This window comes from Phycodurus eques, chromosome 17, assembly GCF_024500275.1.
Source record: "Phycodurus eques isolate BA_2022a chromosome 17, UOR_Pequ_1.1, whole genome shotgun sequence".
Lineage (NCBI taxonomy): Eukaryota > Metazoa > Chordata > Actinopteri > Syngnathiformes > Syngnathidae > Phycodurus > Phycodurus eques.
In genome coordinates this window covers 4,262,532-4,277,934 of record NC_084541.1, presented here as the reverse complement: position 1 = coordinate 4,277,934, position 15,403 = coordinate 4,262,532, and the positions used below count along the sequence as shown (strand labels likewise).

The following is a 15,403-nucleotide window of genomic DNA, read 5'->3' as shown; positions in this document are numbered from 1 at the left end:
GGTGGAATTATTTCCCATTCTTGCTTGATGTACAGCTTCAGCTGTTCAACAGTCCATGGTCTCCGTTGTCGTATTTTACGGTTCATAATGCGCCGCACATTTTCAATGGGAGACAGGTCTGGACTGCAGGCAGGCCAGTCTAGTACCCGCACTCTTTTAATACGAAGCCTTGCTGTTGTAACACGTGCAGAATGTGGTTTGGCATTGTCTTGCTGAAATAAGCAGGGGCGTCCATAAAAAAGACGTTGCTTGGAGGGCAGCATATGTTTCTCCAAAACCTGTATGTACCTTTCAGCTTTAATGGTGCCTTCACACATGTGTACGTTACCCATGTCATTGGCACTAACACAGCTCCATACCATCACAGAGACTGGCTTTTTAACTTTGCTTCCATAACAGTCTGGATGGTTCTTTTCCTCTTTGGCCTCGAGGACATGACGTCCACAATTTCCCAAAACAATTTAAAATGTGGACTCGTCGGACCACAGAACACTTTTCCACTTGGCATCAGTCCATCTTAGATGAGCTCAGGCCCAGAGAAGCCAGAGGCGTTTCTGGGTGTTGTTGATAAATGGCTCTTGCTTTGCATAGCGGCGTTTCAAGTTGCACTTACGGATGTCGCACAAAACTGTATTTACTGACATTGGTTTTCTGAAGTGTTCCTGAGCCCATGTGGTGATATCTTTTACACATTGATGTTGGTTTTTGATGCAGTGCCGCCTGAGGGATCGAAGTTCACAGGCATTCAATGTTGGTTTTCGGCCTTGGCGCTTACATGCAGTGATTTCTCCAGATTCTCTGAACCTTTTGATGAAAATATGGACCATAGATGATTAAATCCCTAAATTCCTTGCAATTGTACGTTGAGGAACATTGTCCTTAAACTGTTCGACTATTTTCTCACACACTTATTCACAAAGAGGTAAACCTCGCCCCATCTTTGCTTGTGAATGATTGAGCAATTCAGGGAATCTCCTTTTATACCCAATCATGGCACCCACCTGTTCCCAATTAGCCTGTTCACCTGAAGGAAACAGGTGTTTGATGAGCATTCCTGAACTTTTTTTTGGCACCTGTCCCAGGTTTTTTGGAACGTGGTGCAGCCATAAAATTCTAAGTTAATGATTATTTGCTAAAAACAATAAAGTTGATCAGTTTTAACATTAAATATCTTGTCTTTGTGGTGTATTCAATTAAATATTGGTCGAACATGATTTGCAAATCATTGTATTGTGTTCTTATTTATGTTTAACACAATGTCCCAATTTAATTGGAATTGGGGTTGTAGATGAAGAGTGAAAGAGGGGATTACCATCCTGGATGAATGGGAAGACATGCGATGTAGTCAAATGAGAGTTTCCGACGAAGGAAACAAAGTGTTACTGGTAGTATGCTCGACAGGGGGTGTGCGCTTGGCTTCAGAACGAATGCATTTGTGCGAATGTTTGAGCTCGCATAACCGCTTGATGTCAGTCAGGCCATATATTAGCAAGTCACGTCGCCCTGTGAGTACAATAGTGCATAGTCTTTAGTTATCAATTGCATACAACCTGGCCAGGTTACCATTTAGCAGAAAGAGAGTGAAAGCGTGGTCTGTGAGAGAAGTGAGGTCAGAGGTCCATGTGAGGCCTCCAAAGATAGCTGACACGGTTATTGGGATTAAGTAATCACAACGACGCTTTGGGACAGGATAAGGCAGTGGAATACATATTTAAGGCGGGGCAGAGGTGGATCTGTTGGTGTGTTTATGGATACGAGGGTTCAACTCCCAGTCGTTATTCATCGACACTAATCTGAAGCCGAGCGTCATCAAGTTGTGAGGAAATTAAGTAACAAATCATGGAGCTCTATTTGGGAAAAAAAAGGCTTGCATGAGATTTGGGGAAAAAACGTGGAGTAAGTGTGAATGATACGAATATTCTGTGTGATACGACTTATTAATTGTGTACAGAATATAAAGAAAACCCTAGAACTATAATAAATATCATTATATTAATATTTATGTTAACATCGATAAAGCGCTTTAAAGGGTACCCATTATATTTATTACATAAATAAAAAAGGTATAACTATTGTGTGTATACATAGGTATGCACTCGATATACTGGAAGATAAATTAAATAATAGATAAATTAACGGCGGCACGGTGGGCGACTGGTTACAGCGTCAGCCTCACAGTTCTGAGGACCCGGGTTCAATCCCCCGGCCCCGCCTGTGTGGAGTTGGCATGTTCTCCCCGTGCCTGCGTGGGTTTTCTCCGGGCACTCCGGTTTCCTCCCACATCCCAAAAAACATGCATTAATTGGAGACTCTAAATTGCCCATAGGCATGACTGTGAGTGCAAATGGCTGTTTGTTTTTATGTGCCCTGCGATTGGCTGGCAACCAGTTCAGGGTGGACCCCGCCTCCTGCCCGATGACAGCTGGGATAGGCTCCAGCACGCCCGCGACCCTAGTGAGGAGAAGCGGCTCAGAAAATGTATGGATGTATGGATGGATAAATTAACGCGTGTGCTGGGCGGATGTGATCACAACAGGGTTGCGTCGTGGCATTCTACTTCCGGGTGTACAGAGCGGACCGGCTCTACGTACCCGGGGAAGCAGCCTGAAAACAGTACCGTACATTTTGGTTGTCAGAAGACGCTTCGGTGTTTGGATAAAGGAGGCTGTTAACTCTTTTGTGGAGCCGCGGTTGTGTTAAGGTGCCTTTCCAAACCGGTCGAAGAGGTTTTGATGTAGGTCGGGGCGTTTCCGGTCCGCTTCGGGCTGCACATGGAGTTTGAATGAATGGTCTGCAAGTTGCTGTCTGGGATGGAGTGTACGGTATGAGCATGATGTGGAAAATAATAAGTGGACAAGTGTATTTTAGTGTGTTACGAGTGAATCTCGGGTTGTGTGTGTGCGGGATTTCATGAGTGTGCGCGGAGAGACGGCAGTCACAGCGAGCTGGCTAAATGTTTTCGATGGATCAACTGGACGTTGGCTAAAAGACTGAGGTTTGTTATGGGGTTTTGAGTTTAGGGCGGTTTAGGCTATTAGAAGGAATGAAATCTCTTTGTCACACTATCGTCCAAGTACAAAATATCAAAGTAATATCACAGAGGATCAGAAACAGGCTCTTAGGCTGGGTTAGGGCGTGTTCTACTGGGATATAGTAGCCAATCATAGTGCAGTGGTGCGTGTCCAGGAGCTTGTAATATTGGAGCAGGGCGCGTCCTGCCTGGAAATCGTGTGGGTTTTCTAATAACGCGGATATAACTTGCAATTGCAAACCGCCGAAGAAGAATAAGAAGCAAAAGAAGAAGGACGAGACAAACTACTACTTCAACATGCAGACGACGGTGGAAAACCTTGAGGGAATGGTACGTACCGAGATACGTTTCCAATGTGAACACATAGACTCTACATTGATGGTTGCGAAAACCTTGCTTATTACGCGGGGCTCTCTATGGTTTCTATGCTAGCACTAACTTTTGTAAGCAGGTGTTCTGTCAAATCATGCTCTAATGTTTTGGTGTGTGTGAGGTAATTTAATTACAATAAAATAATTTGATTACAGTAACGTAGCACCCATTATTTCTGTAATGTTGGTTTGACCTGACTGATTAGACTACATGATCTGACTAGTGCAGTGATTTCCAACATTTATGGAGCCAAGGCACATATTTTACAATTGAAATATCTCACTGCACACCAACAAACAAAAATGTCACAAAAAGTGGATACATTCATTACTTCCTGCCATCTAATAGAAGACCACTCATTTATTCTGTCTGTCATGATGCCTCACTGGCATAAAAAGATGAGCAAAGATACATTATTTATTGTAAATTATATATTAAATATCCATCCATTTTCTTTTACCACTTATCCTCACTAGGGTCGTGGGCTGCTGGAGCCTATCCCAGCTATCTTCGTCTGTTGTCGTACTAGATCGGCTCCAATTACCGGAGACAGATTCCTTGTGTATTTTTTTGGACATACTTGGCAAATAAAAATTATTCTGATTCTGAGGCGGGGTACACCCTGAACCGGTCGCCAGCCAATCGCAGGGCACATAGAAACAAACAACCATTCGCGCTCATATTCGCACCTAAGGGCAATTCAGCGTTTCCAATCAAGAACACGCAAACTCCACACAGGCGGAGCCGGGATTTGAACCTCAGAACTGTGAGGCAGATGTGCTAACCAGTCGTCCACCGTGCCGCCTATATTAAATATATTATGTAAATGAATATTGTAAATCCTGATCGTGTAAAGCCTATTGAAAAACATCATTCCCCAAAAGACACTTAGCTATATCAGATCAAAAGGGTGCTTCTACTAAATAATGAGCAAAGGTTCTGAATACTGATGGCTGTGTGATATTTCAGTTTTTCGTTTTTTTAATAAATCTGGAAACATTTCAACAATTCTGTTTTTTTCTGTCAATATGGGGTGCTATGTGTCGATTAATGAGGAACAAATGAACTTAAATGATTTTAGCAAATGGTTGCAATATAACAAAGAGTGAAAAATTTAAGGGTGTCTGAATATTTTCCGTACCCACTGTATATAAAATTGTACATCTACAACCCCAATTCCAATGAAGTTGGTACGTTGTGTTAAACATAAATAAAAACAGAATACAATGATTTGCAAATCATGTTCGACCAAATATAATCATTAACTTAGAATTTTATGGCTGCAACACGCTCCAAAAAAGCTGGGACAGGGTCATGTTTGCCACTGTCTTACATCACCTTTTCTTTTAACAACATTCAATAAACGTTTGGGAACTGAGGACACTAATTGTTGAAGCTTTGTAGGTAGAATTCTTTCCCATTCTTGTTTGATGTACAGCTTCAGCTGTTCAACAGTCCGGGGTCTCCGTTGTCGTATTTTACGCTTCATAATGCGCCACACATTTTCAATGGGAGACAGGTCTGGACTGCAGGCAGGCCAGTCTAGTACCCGCACTCTTTTATTACGAAGCCAGGCTGTTGTAACGTGCAGAATGTAGTTTGGCATTGTCTTGCTGAAATAAGCAGGGGCGTCCATGAAAATGACATTGCTTGGATGGCAGCATATGTTTCTCCAAAACCTGTATGTACCTTTCAGCATTAATGGTGCCTTCACAGATGTGTAGGGTACCATGCCATTGGCACTAACACAGCCCCATATCATCACAGATGTTTGCTTTTGAACTTTGCGTCCATAACAGTCCGGATGGTTCTTTTCCTCTTTAGCCCGGAGAACACGATGTCCACAAGTTCCAAAAACAATTTGAAATGTGGACTCGTCGGACCACAGAACACTTTTCTACTTAGCATGAGTCCATCTTAGATGAGCTTGGGCCCAGAGAAGGTGGCGGCGTTTATGGGTGTTGTTGATAAATGACTTTTGCTTTAGATAGTAGAGTTTCAAGTTGCACTTACGGATGTAGCGCCGAACTGTATTTACTGAGCCCATGTGGTGAGATCCTTTACACATTGATGTCGGTTTTTGATGCAGTGCCGCCTGAGGGATCGAAGGTCACGGGCATTCAATGTTGGTTTTTGGCCTTCCCGCTTGCAGTGATTTCTCAAGATTCTCTGAACCTTTTGGTGGTGATATGGACTGTAGATTATGAAATCCCTAAATTCCTTGCAATTGTACGTTGAGGAACATTGTCCTTAAACTGTTCGACTATTTTCTCTCGCACTTGTTCACAGAGAGGTAAACCTCGCCCCATCTTTGCTTGTGAATGACTGAGCAATTCAGGGAAGCTCCTTTTATATCCAATCATGGCACCCACCGGTTCCCAATTAGCCTGTTCACCTGTGGGATGTTCCAAACAGGTCTTTGATGAGCATTCCTCAACTTTCTCAGTCTTTTTTGCCAGCTGTCCCATCTGGGGATCTGGGGCTCCACGCAAGAGCTCACCCCGTGCGGTAAAAATGGTCACAAGAACGGTGATCAAAAATCCAGGAACCACACGGGGAACCTAGTGAATGACCTGCAGAGAGCTGGGACCAAAGTAACAAAGGCAACCGTCAGTAACACACCACGCCGCCAGGGACTCAAATCCTGCAATGCCAGACGTGTCCCCCTGCTTAAGCCAGACATGTCCGGGCCTGTCTGAAGTGTGCTAAAGAGCATTTGGATGATCCAGAGGAGGATTGGGAGAATGTCATATTATCAGATGAAAACAAAATAGAACGTTTGGGTAAAATCACAACTTGTCGTGTTTGGAGGAGAAAGAATGCGGAGTTGCATCCAAAGAACACCATAACTACTGTGAAGCATTGGGGTGGAAACATGCTTTGGGGCGACTGATCCGTGTAAAAGAAAGAATGAATGGAGCCATGTATCGTGACATATTGAGTGAAAACCTCCTTCCATCAGTAAGAGCATTGAAGATGAAACGTGGCTGGGTCTTTCAGCATGATAATGATCCCAAACACAACGCCCGGGCAACATAGGAGTGGCTTCGTAAGAAGCATTTCAAGGTCCTGAAGTGGCCTAGCCAGTCTCCAGATCTCAACCCCATAGAAAATCTTTGGAGGGAGTTGAAAGTCTTTGTTGCCCAGCGACAGCCCCAAAACATCACTGCTCTAGGCCCAAAACATCACTGCTCTAGCCCTAGAACGCTAAGGTTAAATTAGTAACACCATCACTAACGGGTAAATTTTACCCGATTATAATATCTCGGTTAAAATACAGTTTTCATCAATTTATCTAAAAGTACAACACTGAATGCCAAGTTATAGTACTGTTCTTTAATTTCCCAATTCCAATATCACATAAAATAAAATAAAAAAAAAGGTACCATGGGGGGACCCTTTAAAAAGGTAGAAAAATATTTAAAAAATGAGGTAATCCTTAATGAAAAATTTCCAAACAAAAAATAATAATGGAGCTGGCAACTTGTTCTTCAGTCCACCCATTTCTGGGATATGTGAGCATTGTCTGGTGAAGGCACAATCTTCCTGCATCATTGACAACTGCGGGAGAGAGAAACAAATAATTGCACTTTGTGAGGGGAAAAATGACCATATTTTTTTGACTATATAAATTTCCTTGGAAATGACCATTAAGTGATGTTTATTCATAGCCATAATACTAATTAAGGATTACATGCAAATTGTTGGACTTACCTTATGCCATACATGCAGTCGGTAAAGGCAGGGTTGTAATGGCGAGGACACACTGGTCGACAGCAGACATGACAGCTGTTTCGTGTCTTCCAGTCCGAGCCTGTGGCGCAGTCAGCACACCTCTCAAAGGGACCTCCGCTTTCTGCTGCCACTGGTCCAACCTCGCTCGCATAAGTCCCAGGTGTAGGAATTTTTCACACGCTGCAGATGAGGATTCTGAGCTGATGTGACAGACTTGAAGAGGGGAGCCTCTCCTCTGCCCATGGCTTGATGAGTGCCATTGCCAAAGCCTGCATATACCCTCTCCATTTGTATGTCACCTCTCTTCATGGCATTCTTCTTGTGTATGATCCTTGAGTTTATCACACCAGCGTTCATCATGCCATATTGCACACACAGTGGCCACCTCTTGGGTTTTCTTCTACAGCTGTATTGAGCACACACACATCTGGTCGAAGGTATCAACACCGCCTTTCGTTTGGTTGTAAATTTTGATCACTTCAGGCTTTTGTGTGAGTCCAATACTTGGTTGTGTGTGCATGGATGACAAGACTAGGACAAGCTTCTGTCTTGAAGCTGCGTCACGGAGGAAGGACACACGAAGTTAGTTCTTTGGTGAAAAGCACTGGAGTCTGGCTTGCGATTTTCTTTCTTTCATCACGTGGGCGCTCTCTTTTGTTTGCATTCATGGTCCCCACAAGGGTCATACCACAGAAGAAATCTGCATAACTAACGATTGGAGATATAAATTTACATTAGCTACATGTTACTCACTTGTTAGCATACCAGAGTAACCAGGCCTGTGACAGGATGACAGCTGTGGATGAAATGGGGGAGAGAATGTGGCCGGCCTGAATGTGCAAAGAGCGCCTGATTTAAACACACAAAATGCTCACACTGGGTAAATTCCACCCGTAAAATATGTTACTCTGAAAATCACCCAAACACATGCCTGTGGAAAAAAAAACATAGACTGGAGGAGGGAAACAAACCAAGCATTAATGACAGCAGCAACACAATGAAAATCACGACAAGACTTGTGTGGGTGAAAATCACCTGACGTTAGTGTTGTCGGCTAGAAGAGATATGCATGGAGGAATGGGTAAAAATACCAGCAACAGTGTGTGAAAACCTGGTGAATACTTACAGACATAGGCTTGACGTTCAGCCTGTGCGCTCGGGACCTGCTTTGGCTCACAGGAGTTGACGAGACCAGAAAAAAACTTTCGCTGCTTCTGCTTTTAAGAAGTAACGGTGCTTTTACTCCGTTACAATAATCCAAATGTCGCTCGCTACTTTTATTCATTAATTTATTCATCAGGACAGAGCACCTTTTGTTTGAACCCACTGACTTTTCAAGTGAGCGAAAGTATTGGAACAGACATGAATAAATTAACAAAGTGAAAAAATTTATTTTGCTCTTATTTGGAAAATTGTTTTCTATCCTTCGAACTATCATTTTATTTTTCTCATGGTCAATCTCATGGTACTAAATTATTACCGGTACACTGTGCAGCTGTTAGCAACAAAAAATATGTAATAAAAAAAGAAATCGTAAAGTTTAACTGGCCGTGCGTAATTTACTCTAATTTACTCAGCTCTAAATTATAGGGGCAAAATGTGACCGGCCACACTCTTGAAGCACATTCATCATAATAAAACACTTTTTAAACACATTGTACATCGAGCCTAAAACATAGAAAACGCTATTTATTGTAGAATCTGTGTACAGCCATGTTCCATTAAGAGGCGGGGCCTGGTGGGGTGGCATGTTATGTTTATAAGTATCTGGGTGAGAGCTGTGGCTGACAGCAGCTTCTGCAAGAGTGTGCTCACTATTTTACTGTTCTCCTGGCTTTCAGTAAAATGAAAAGCACATCGGCAACTGTGGGTTTCATTTACCACAGCCTAGGGCGTTACAGTAATTACACTGTAAAATCTCATAATGAAACGCAGAAAAAATTCACAATGTAGCAGGGGCGTGAACGATGAACCGTTATATAACAGGGGGAACACTGTATCTTACACTGTATCTTAAACGTGTTACACCCTATGATTTTGGCTTTTCAGTGCTGTGTTGTAAAATAAGTATCTTTCAAGGCGATGTGGAGTCATCAGTAGATCTTGTTCATTTCATTTCAAATCCATTGTGGTCGTGTTTCAAGCCAAAAAGATAAGAATCGTGTCGATGTTCCAATATTTGTGGACCTCATTGTAGGTCTGTTTTTCTTGTCTGTCTTAACAATCTGGTGCGTTTCCCAGTTTCCTCTTCTTGCTATCTATCCATCCATCCATCCATTTTCCTCACTAGGGTATCACCTATCTCAGCTGACTCTGGGCAAGAGGCGGGGTACACTCTGAACTGGTCACCAGCCAATCGCAGGACACATATAGACAAACAACCACACTCACATTCACACCTGCGGACAATTTAGAGTCTTCAGTCAACCTACCATGCATGTTTTTGAAATGTGGGAGGAAACCGGAGGACCCGGAGAAAACCAACACAGGCACAAAGATAACATGCAAACTCTACACAAGCGAGGCCAGATTTGAACCTCAGAACTGTGAGGCAGATGTGCTATCCAGTCGTCCACCGTATCGCCCTCTTCTTGCTAAAGATATCTAATTTTCAGAAGTGTGTCTGTCGTACTAAACGTGCCAGCTCTCTTCAGTACAGCTGTCTTACTGAGTACCGTAATTTCTTGTGTATAATGTGCATTTCCCCCCCCCCAAAAAAAAATTGTCAGAAGTCAATTGTGCGCATTATGCATTGGTATCGGAGAAAATGAAAGACTTTACCATTTTATAAATGCATGCTGCCATCTAGAGGTTATGAAAAAGCTTTACACTTTCATTCCAATATGCCACCGCCCCCTAGAGGTTATGAAAAAGTTGTACAGTTTCATTCCAATATGACAGGGGTACATATGACTGCATATATGTACAATTGTGCTCATAAGTTTACATACCCAGGCAGAATTTGTGAAACATGTTTTTGTTTTAAATGAGAGTGATGACTGAAGAACCATCATTAATTTCTTTATGGTTATGCTTTTTTGTTTAATGATAATGCTTTTCTGCAATGTTTGACAGTTTAATTTGAATCACATCAAATAAATGTGTTTCATCTGGTCCTTCGTGTTTTCTTTAAAGAATTGTACACATCTTACAAATTTGGCCTGGGTAATTAAAAAATGAGCACAACTGTGTGTTTTCTCATTTACTAAATAAAAGTAGGGCTGTGAATTTCAAAATAAGAGCAAGTAAATAAGAAAGTATGTATTAAAATTAAGTGCTTAATTTCAGAATTATTTAAAAAAAAAAAAAACTAACAAAATACAGATTATACTTCATGTTTTGATTATATGGGAGCAGCAAAATCATGCATTGTCAAAATGCATTATACATGAGTAGAAAGGTTTTCCAGAATTTTGAGGACAACTGGGGGTGCCTATTATATATGGGTGCGCATTATACACAAGAAATTACGGTACATGTTAAAAAGTGAGTTCTGTGGAAGGTTGTGTGGTTATGTAAAGCTGCCAATTTATATATAACAAAGCTTAAATCTAAGTAGAGTGTCTTTGCAGTTTTCAAAAGCAGAAGCTGACCTGGATGTCATCGAGAAGCGCCTGAAGCTGGACCTGATCAACCGGACTGCTGAGAATGGATTCTCCCATGAGGTGATATTTAACTACCACACCTTTATTCAAGACCGTTGCGGAGCTTAGCAAAGCAGAGGAAAATCAGGAAAAAAATACTATTTCCTTTAGTGTGTATTGCACCTGTGGTGGGGAAAAAGTTAATGGCTCCATATATAAACCTTGAGAAAAATCTCTGATTATTTCATTACTGCAGCCACACAATTGCCTCAACTTGAATCAAATTTGGTGAGTTTTGTAGACAAACTTGTGTCCGTAGTGTGTGTGTGTGTGTGTACACAGGGTGATTGAAAAGTAACTCCCTGTTTTTAAGTACCGTAATTTCTCGTGAATAATGCGCAAATTTTCTCCAAATTATTTTCAAAAAGTCGATAGAGTGCATTATACATAGGTATTTAAAAATAAAAAAGACAAATCACATTGTATCGTTGTATACAGGTACCTAAGGGTTGTGAACTTTTAGATATATTTCAGAAATGTGCGGCGCTAATCTGAGATTCCTGACCTGCTCGCGGCAGTTTGCCATGTTACCATATATGTATATATGTATATATATGTATGTTTTTATTTAGATTTACATTTCACACCGGTTTCCCAACATTTTTGAATTGGGGTTTGTATGAGTGGCGTGAATGGAATAGAACGCACCGGACGGACACGCACGCGCGCGCACACACAGAGTCTTGATCTCTCACATATGTCTTGATCTCTACTGACCGCCTGAGATTGACTCACCGAACCTCCGGTGTTCTAACCAGGATAAGAACCACTGAGCTAGATTGTTGTTATTTTTAGCCTTCTACTTTTGATTGGGGTTTTCAACCACTTTATGTAGCATTTGATAATTAATTAGTTGGGACAAGCTGTTTTCACTTGTCACTTTGCCCGCAGGAGAGCTCAATTGTGATGATGGAGAGACTGAGGGCCATTAAAGACAAACACACTGTGTTGCGCTCCCAGATGACTGAGATTGCAGCTGCACAAAAAGTGTCCATGTTCTCCATTCAAGACCACCTCAACAGTATCATTGCACTGGTTCAACACTTTCAACGGACAACTGGTGTGGAGGTATGCACTCAACATTTTATGAATACCACATTATGCAGACTGACATCCATCAAAATCAGTTTGATATTGTTCATAGTTCTATAATCAAGTTTTTTTTGTGGACTTGGTAGCATCTCATTGCGCTCAACACACTGTCCTTTAAGCTTTAAAGAAAACGAGTTCCCACAGAGGCCCGTCTGTCGAGCAACGAGTTTCTCCAAAAAATACCACGCAAGTGATTATGTGGAAGCATAAAATGCGATCATAGGTACACCCTGTCACTGCTGCCACCACACTTACATGCTGCTATGTACGTGCTATTGCTACGTAGCATTAGCGGTTCGGCCACCGGACGCAACCAAAGCAGCAATCACTCGTGTCATCTTTCATACTATTTTAAATATTGACCATGATGAGTGGCGGTATGGTGGACGACTGGTTAGCACATCTGCCTCACAGTTCTGAGTAGGCGTTACACGATCATGATTTTGGGGTCGATCACCGATCAGCGAGTTTAAAAAAACGATAACCGATCACCGAGCCGATCACAAGACAGAGGAATGTGTCTATTTAAATGACCTGTTCATTTACTGTATATACTTGTGTACTTAATTGCTCCAAAAATTATATTTACAATAAATAATGTATCCTTGTTCCTCTATTTATGCCAGTGAGGCATAGTGACAGACAGAACAAATGAATGGTCTTCTATAAGGTGACAGGAAGTAAATACAGTAATTAATGTATACACTTTTTGTGACATTTTTGTTTGTTGGTGTGCCGTGAGATTTTTCAATTGTAAAATATGTTCCTTGGCTCCATAAATGTTGGAAATCACTGCTCTAGTCAGATCGTGTATTCTAATCAGTCAGGTCAAACCAACATTACATGACAGAAATAATGGGTGCTAACGTACTGTAATTAAGTTACTTTATTTTTAATTAAATTACTTCACCCACACCGAAAAAGGTTTCGGTGTGGGTGAAGTCATCATACTATGATTCGACAGAACGGCGGCATGTTTACGTCCAACCGTTCGTGGTACACGAGCTTGCTAGGATAAATAACATTTTATTGCCTGCTTGTGAGCCGTATCGTATTAAAAGTACGTCAACATACCTCAAGCAAGCCTTAAACGAACGTCGTCTCCTGTCCTGAGCACCGGTGACCATCAACAGACGTTTTTCCCCATTTTGTCCTTATAATACAAAGTCGACGCGCCCCACTCTTGTTGTCGTCGCCACAGTAACAAGTGTATCCGGTCGCATTTGAGTTGACAAGATAAAGTCCAATGATTGTAAAAAACGAGATGCAGTGGTATCGGAATACACGATTTGATTGCATTAGTCTGACAGTGAAAGAGCAAATTTGTCTTGTAGTCTGATCCGAGCATTACGTGTTGCCTGTCTCCGACGTGTTGTCTGTCCCACACCGCCGACATGTTTATTTTATATATATATATTTTTAAAATAACGTCAGATATTTACAGTACTACGTCAAAAGACACGCGACAAGGCTAAAAATAAACTAGCTTTTGGATTCAAAAGCTCGCGGCGACGCAGAGAAAATGTCTTTCGCGAAGCCGATCGATGACGTCATTGATGATGTCATTGATCGGAGAATTATAACATTAAAGCCGATAAGCATACAATGCTAAATATCGGCCGATAACGATCGGCCCCGATAAAATCGGTGTCAAGTCTAGTACTGAGAAGCTGGGTTCAAATCCGGCCTCGCCTGTGTGGAGTTTACATGTTCTCCCTGTGCCTGCGTGGCTTTTCTCCGGGTACTACTACTACAATGACTTTGACACCAATATTTATTTTCTTTAGTGAAAATCTCAAACTTCTGAACATAAAACAACACTGAGAGTACTTTTGACAGAAAAATATTTTACAATGTACAGAATTTACATTAGTCATTCTCCTTGAAACCAGTCACTACTTCTGCTCAAAGCAGAACCTGTGCAGAACCCGAGGGAATACTTTTTATTGATGTGTTTTGCAAGGGTTAAAAAAAAAAAAAGAAACGACTTTTCTTCTTCGCAATCCTAAAACACGTTCGACTCGGGGGTGTTGAATTCCTGGACGAAATGGAAAATTAAAATCAGTACTGACAACAGATGTTACATTGTAACGTGAACTACTGGGACTAAATTGTTTTTATATTAAAAAAAATCGTCGATCTTCATGGAGGAAGCTCGCCTGGCTATCCAAAAGGAAGTTCACGCTCTGACGATTCCGGATTATTAAAATCCTGGTTGGCAGATGATCAGCCAGCAAGCGGCCGAGAGCATCTCGCCATATGTATGGGCTGGCATTTTGTGCGATCGGCTCGGAGCATCATCCTTTATTCCCTGCATGATCTAAGGCGTCATTCCTGTCGGTCACAGTAATATTTTTCTTGCCTTGGCGAATTAAATTTCTTGTAACGAAAGTTTTTTTTTTTTCTTTTTTTTTTTTTTCCCAGGATTTTTTTCATTTGTTTTTTTCTCTTTTCCGCCCTTATGTTTGTCTCTTCTCATTGTCTCTTCTACCCCGCTGGTTCGCCCCCTCCTTCCTCCTCTTCTTCTTCTGAGGGAGGGATATTCACCTCAAGGCATTGTTGCCCTCTACAGGGTGCCAATCCTCATTGCAGTTATCCAGAGGCTTGACGATCACACATAAACTGCACACGCCACTCCCCCACCCATCCCTGTTAAAAAATGCCATTGACGTCTTTAGCGTGTCACATACGAAGTGTCACCATGCGGCTGAGCGGCGGCAGGTGCGGCGGAGGTCGCTTGACGGCGTGTGATTATAGTCACCGATGGGTTGGGTGGGGTGGGAAGCCATGAGGCGTCAAACTGCCATGGAAGAAGGCACCTTGCTTCGCGAAAGAGTCAGTTAAGTCGTTAATAATTTTATCAGGTCCCGGAATACGAGAGTGACCTCGGACTTTCTTACAGTAGACCTGCATGTTGTTCGAATTAACTAGATGGTTGCATGTAACGATTAGATTGCGGTGTTTGACCGGTTTTCGCCCCGACGTGAGGAACCCATTACGTTGCCACTTTGGTAGGTGGCAGGTGAATGCAAGACGTGCGTAGTTTGAGTCGGTACTGATAACCTTAGCGGTAAAACACAAAACCACCTACTTGGTTAAGGTTATTAGGATGCCTGCAATTTCAGCATATTGGGAGGAGTGCAGATCCAATTGGAATTGTTGTGGTTTGCACGGCACGTCACCGACATTGCATGGGTCATAAGCTGTTATCATGTCGTGGCATGCATTCTCATCGAAATAACGATGGCACGTGAAAACAGTCATTGACAATGCCGGGGTGGGAGGTTCTGCGGATGGGTCTGTATACAGACAATTTTGGCAGGCGGCCAAGTCTGCTGCCAAGGGGAGTCTGGAGTTTTTAGCATAGCAGACCTCAACATTGTAGCTTTGCAATGCCATGAGCCAGGACGCGATACGAGCGTTGGTGACTGTTCCTTCTCTGATGCGTTGGTTGTGAAGGAAGGTAACCGGATGGTGGTTCGTGACAATGGTCACTTTTTGGCCTCCAGTGTAGTTGGAGATATGTTTG

At 42.2% G+C, this 15,403-nt stretch overlaps 1 protein-coding gene across 3 annotated transcripts in view; it reads left to right on the top strand.

Annotated features, from left to right (window-relative positions):
* The first annotated feature begins 2,454 nt into the window (after positions 1–2,454).
* The window catches only part of ska2 (spindle and kinetochore associated complex subunit 2), a 36,213-nt gene continuing 23,264 nt past the window's right edge, over positions 2,455–15,403 (top strand). For all 3 annotated transcript variants that reach the window (XR_009770194.1, XM_061702498.1, XM_061702497.1), the window contains exons 1-3: positions 2,455–3,361; positions 10,711–10,803; positions 11,674–11,850. Coding sequence is in view for 2 of the 3 variants with exons in the window: in XM_061702498.1 (XP_061558482.1) it covers positions 3,329–3,361; positions 10,711–10,803; positions 11,674–11,850 (303 nt within the window). In the remaining variant the exon portion in view is untranslated. The remainder of the gene's footprint in view (positions 3,362–10,710; positions 10,804–11,673; positions 11,851–15,403) is intronic.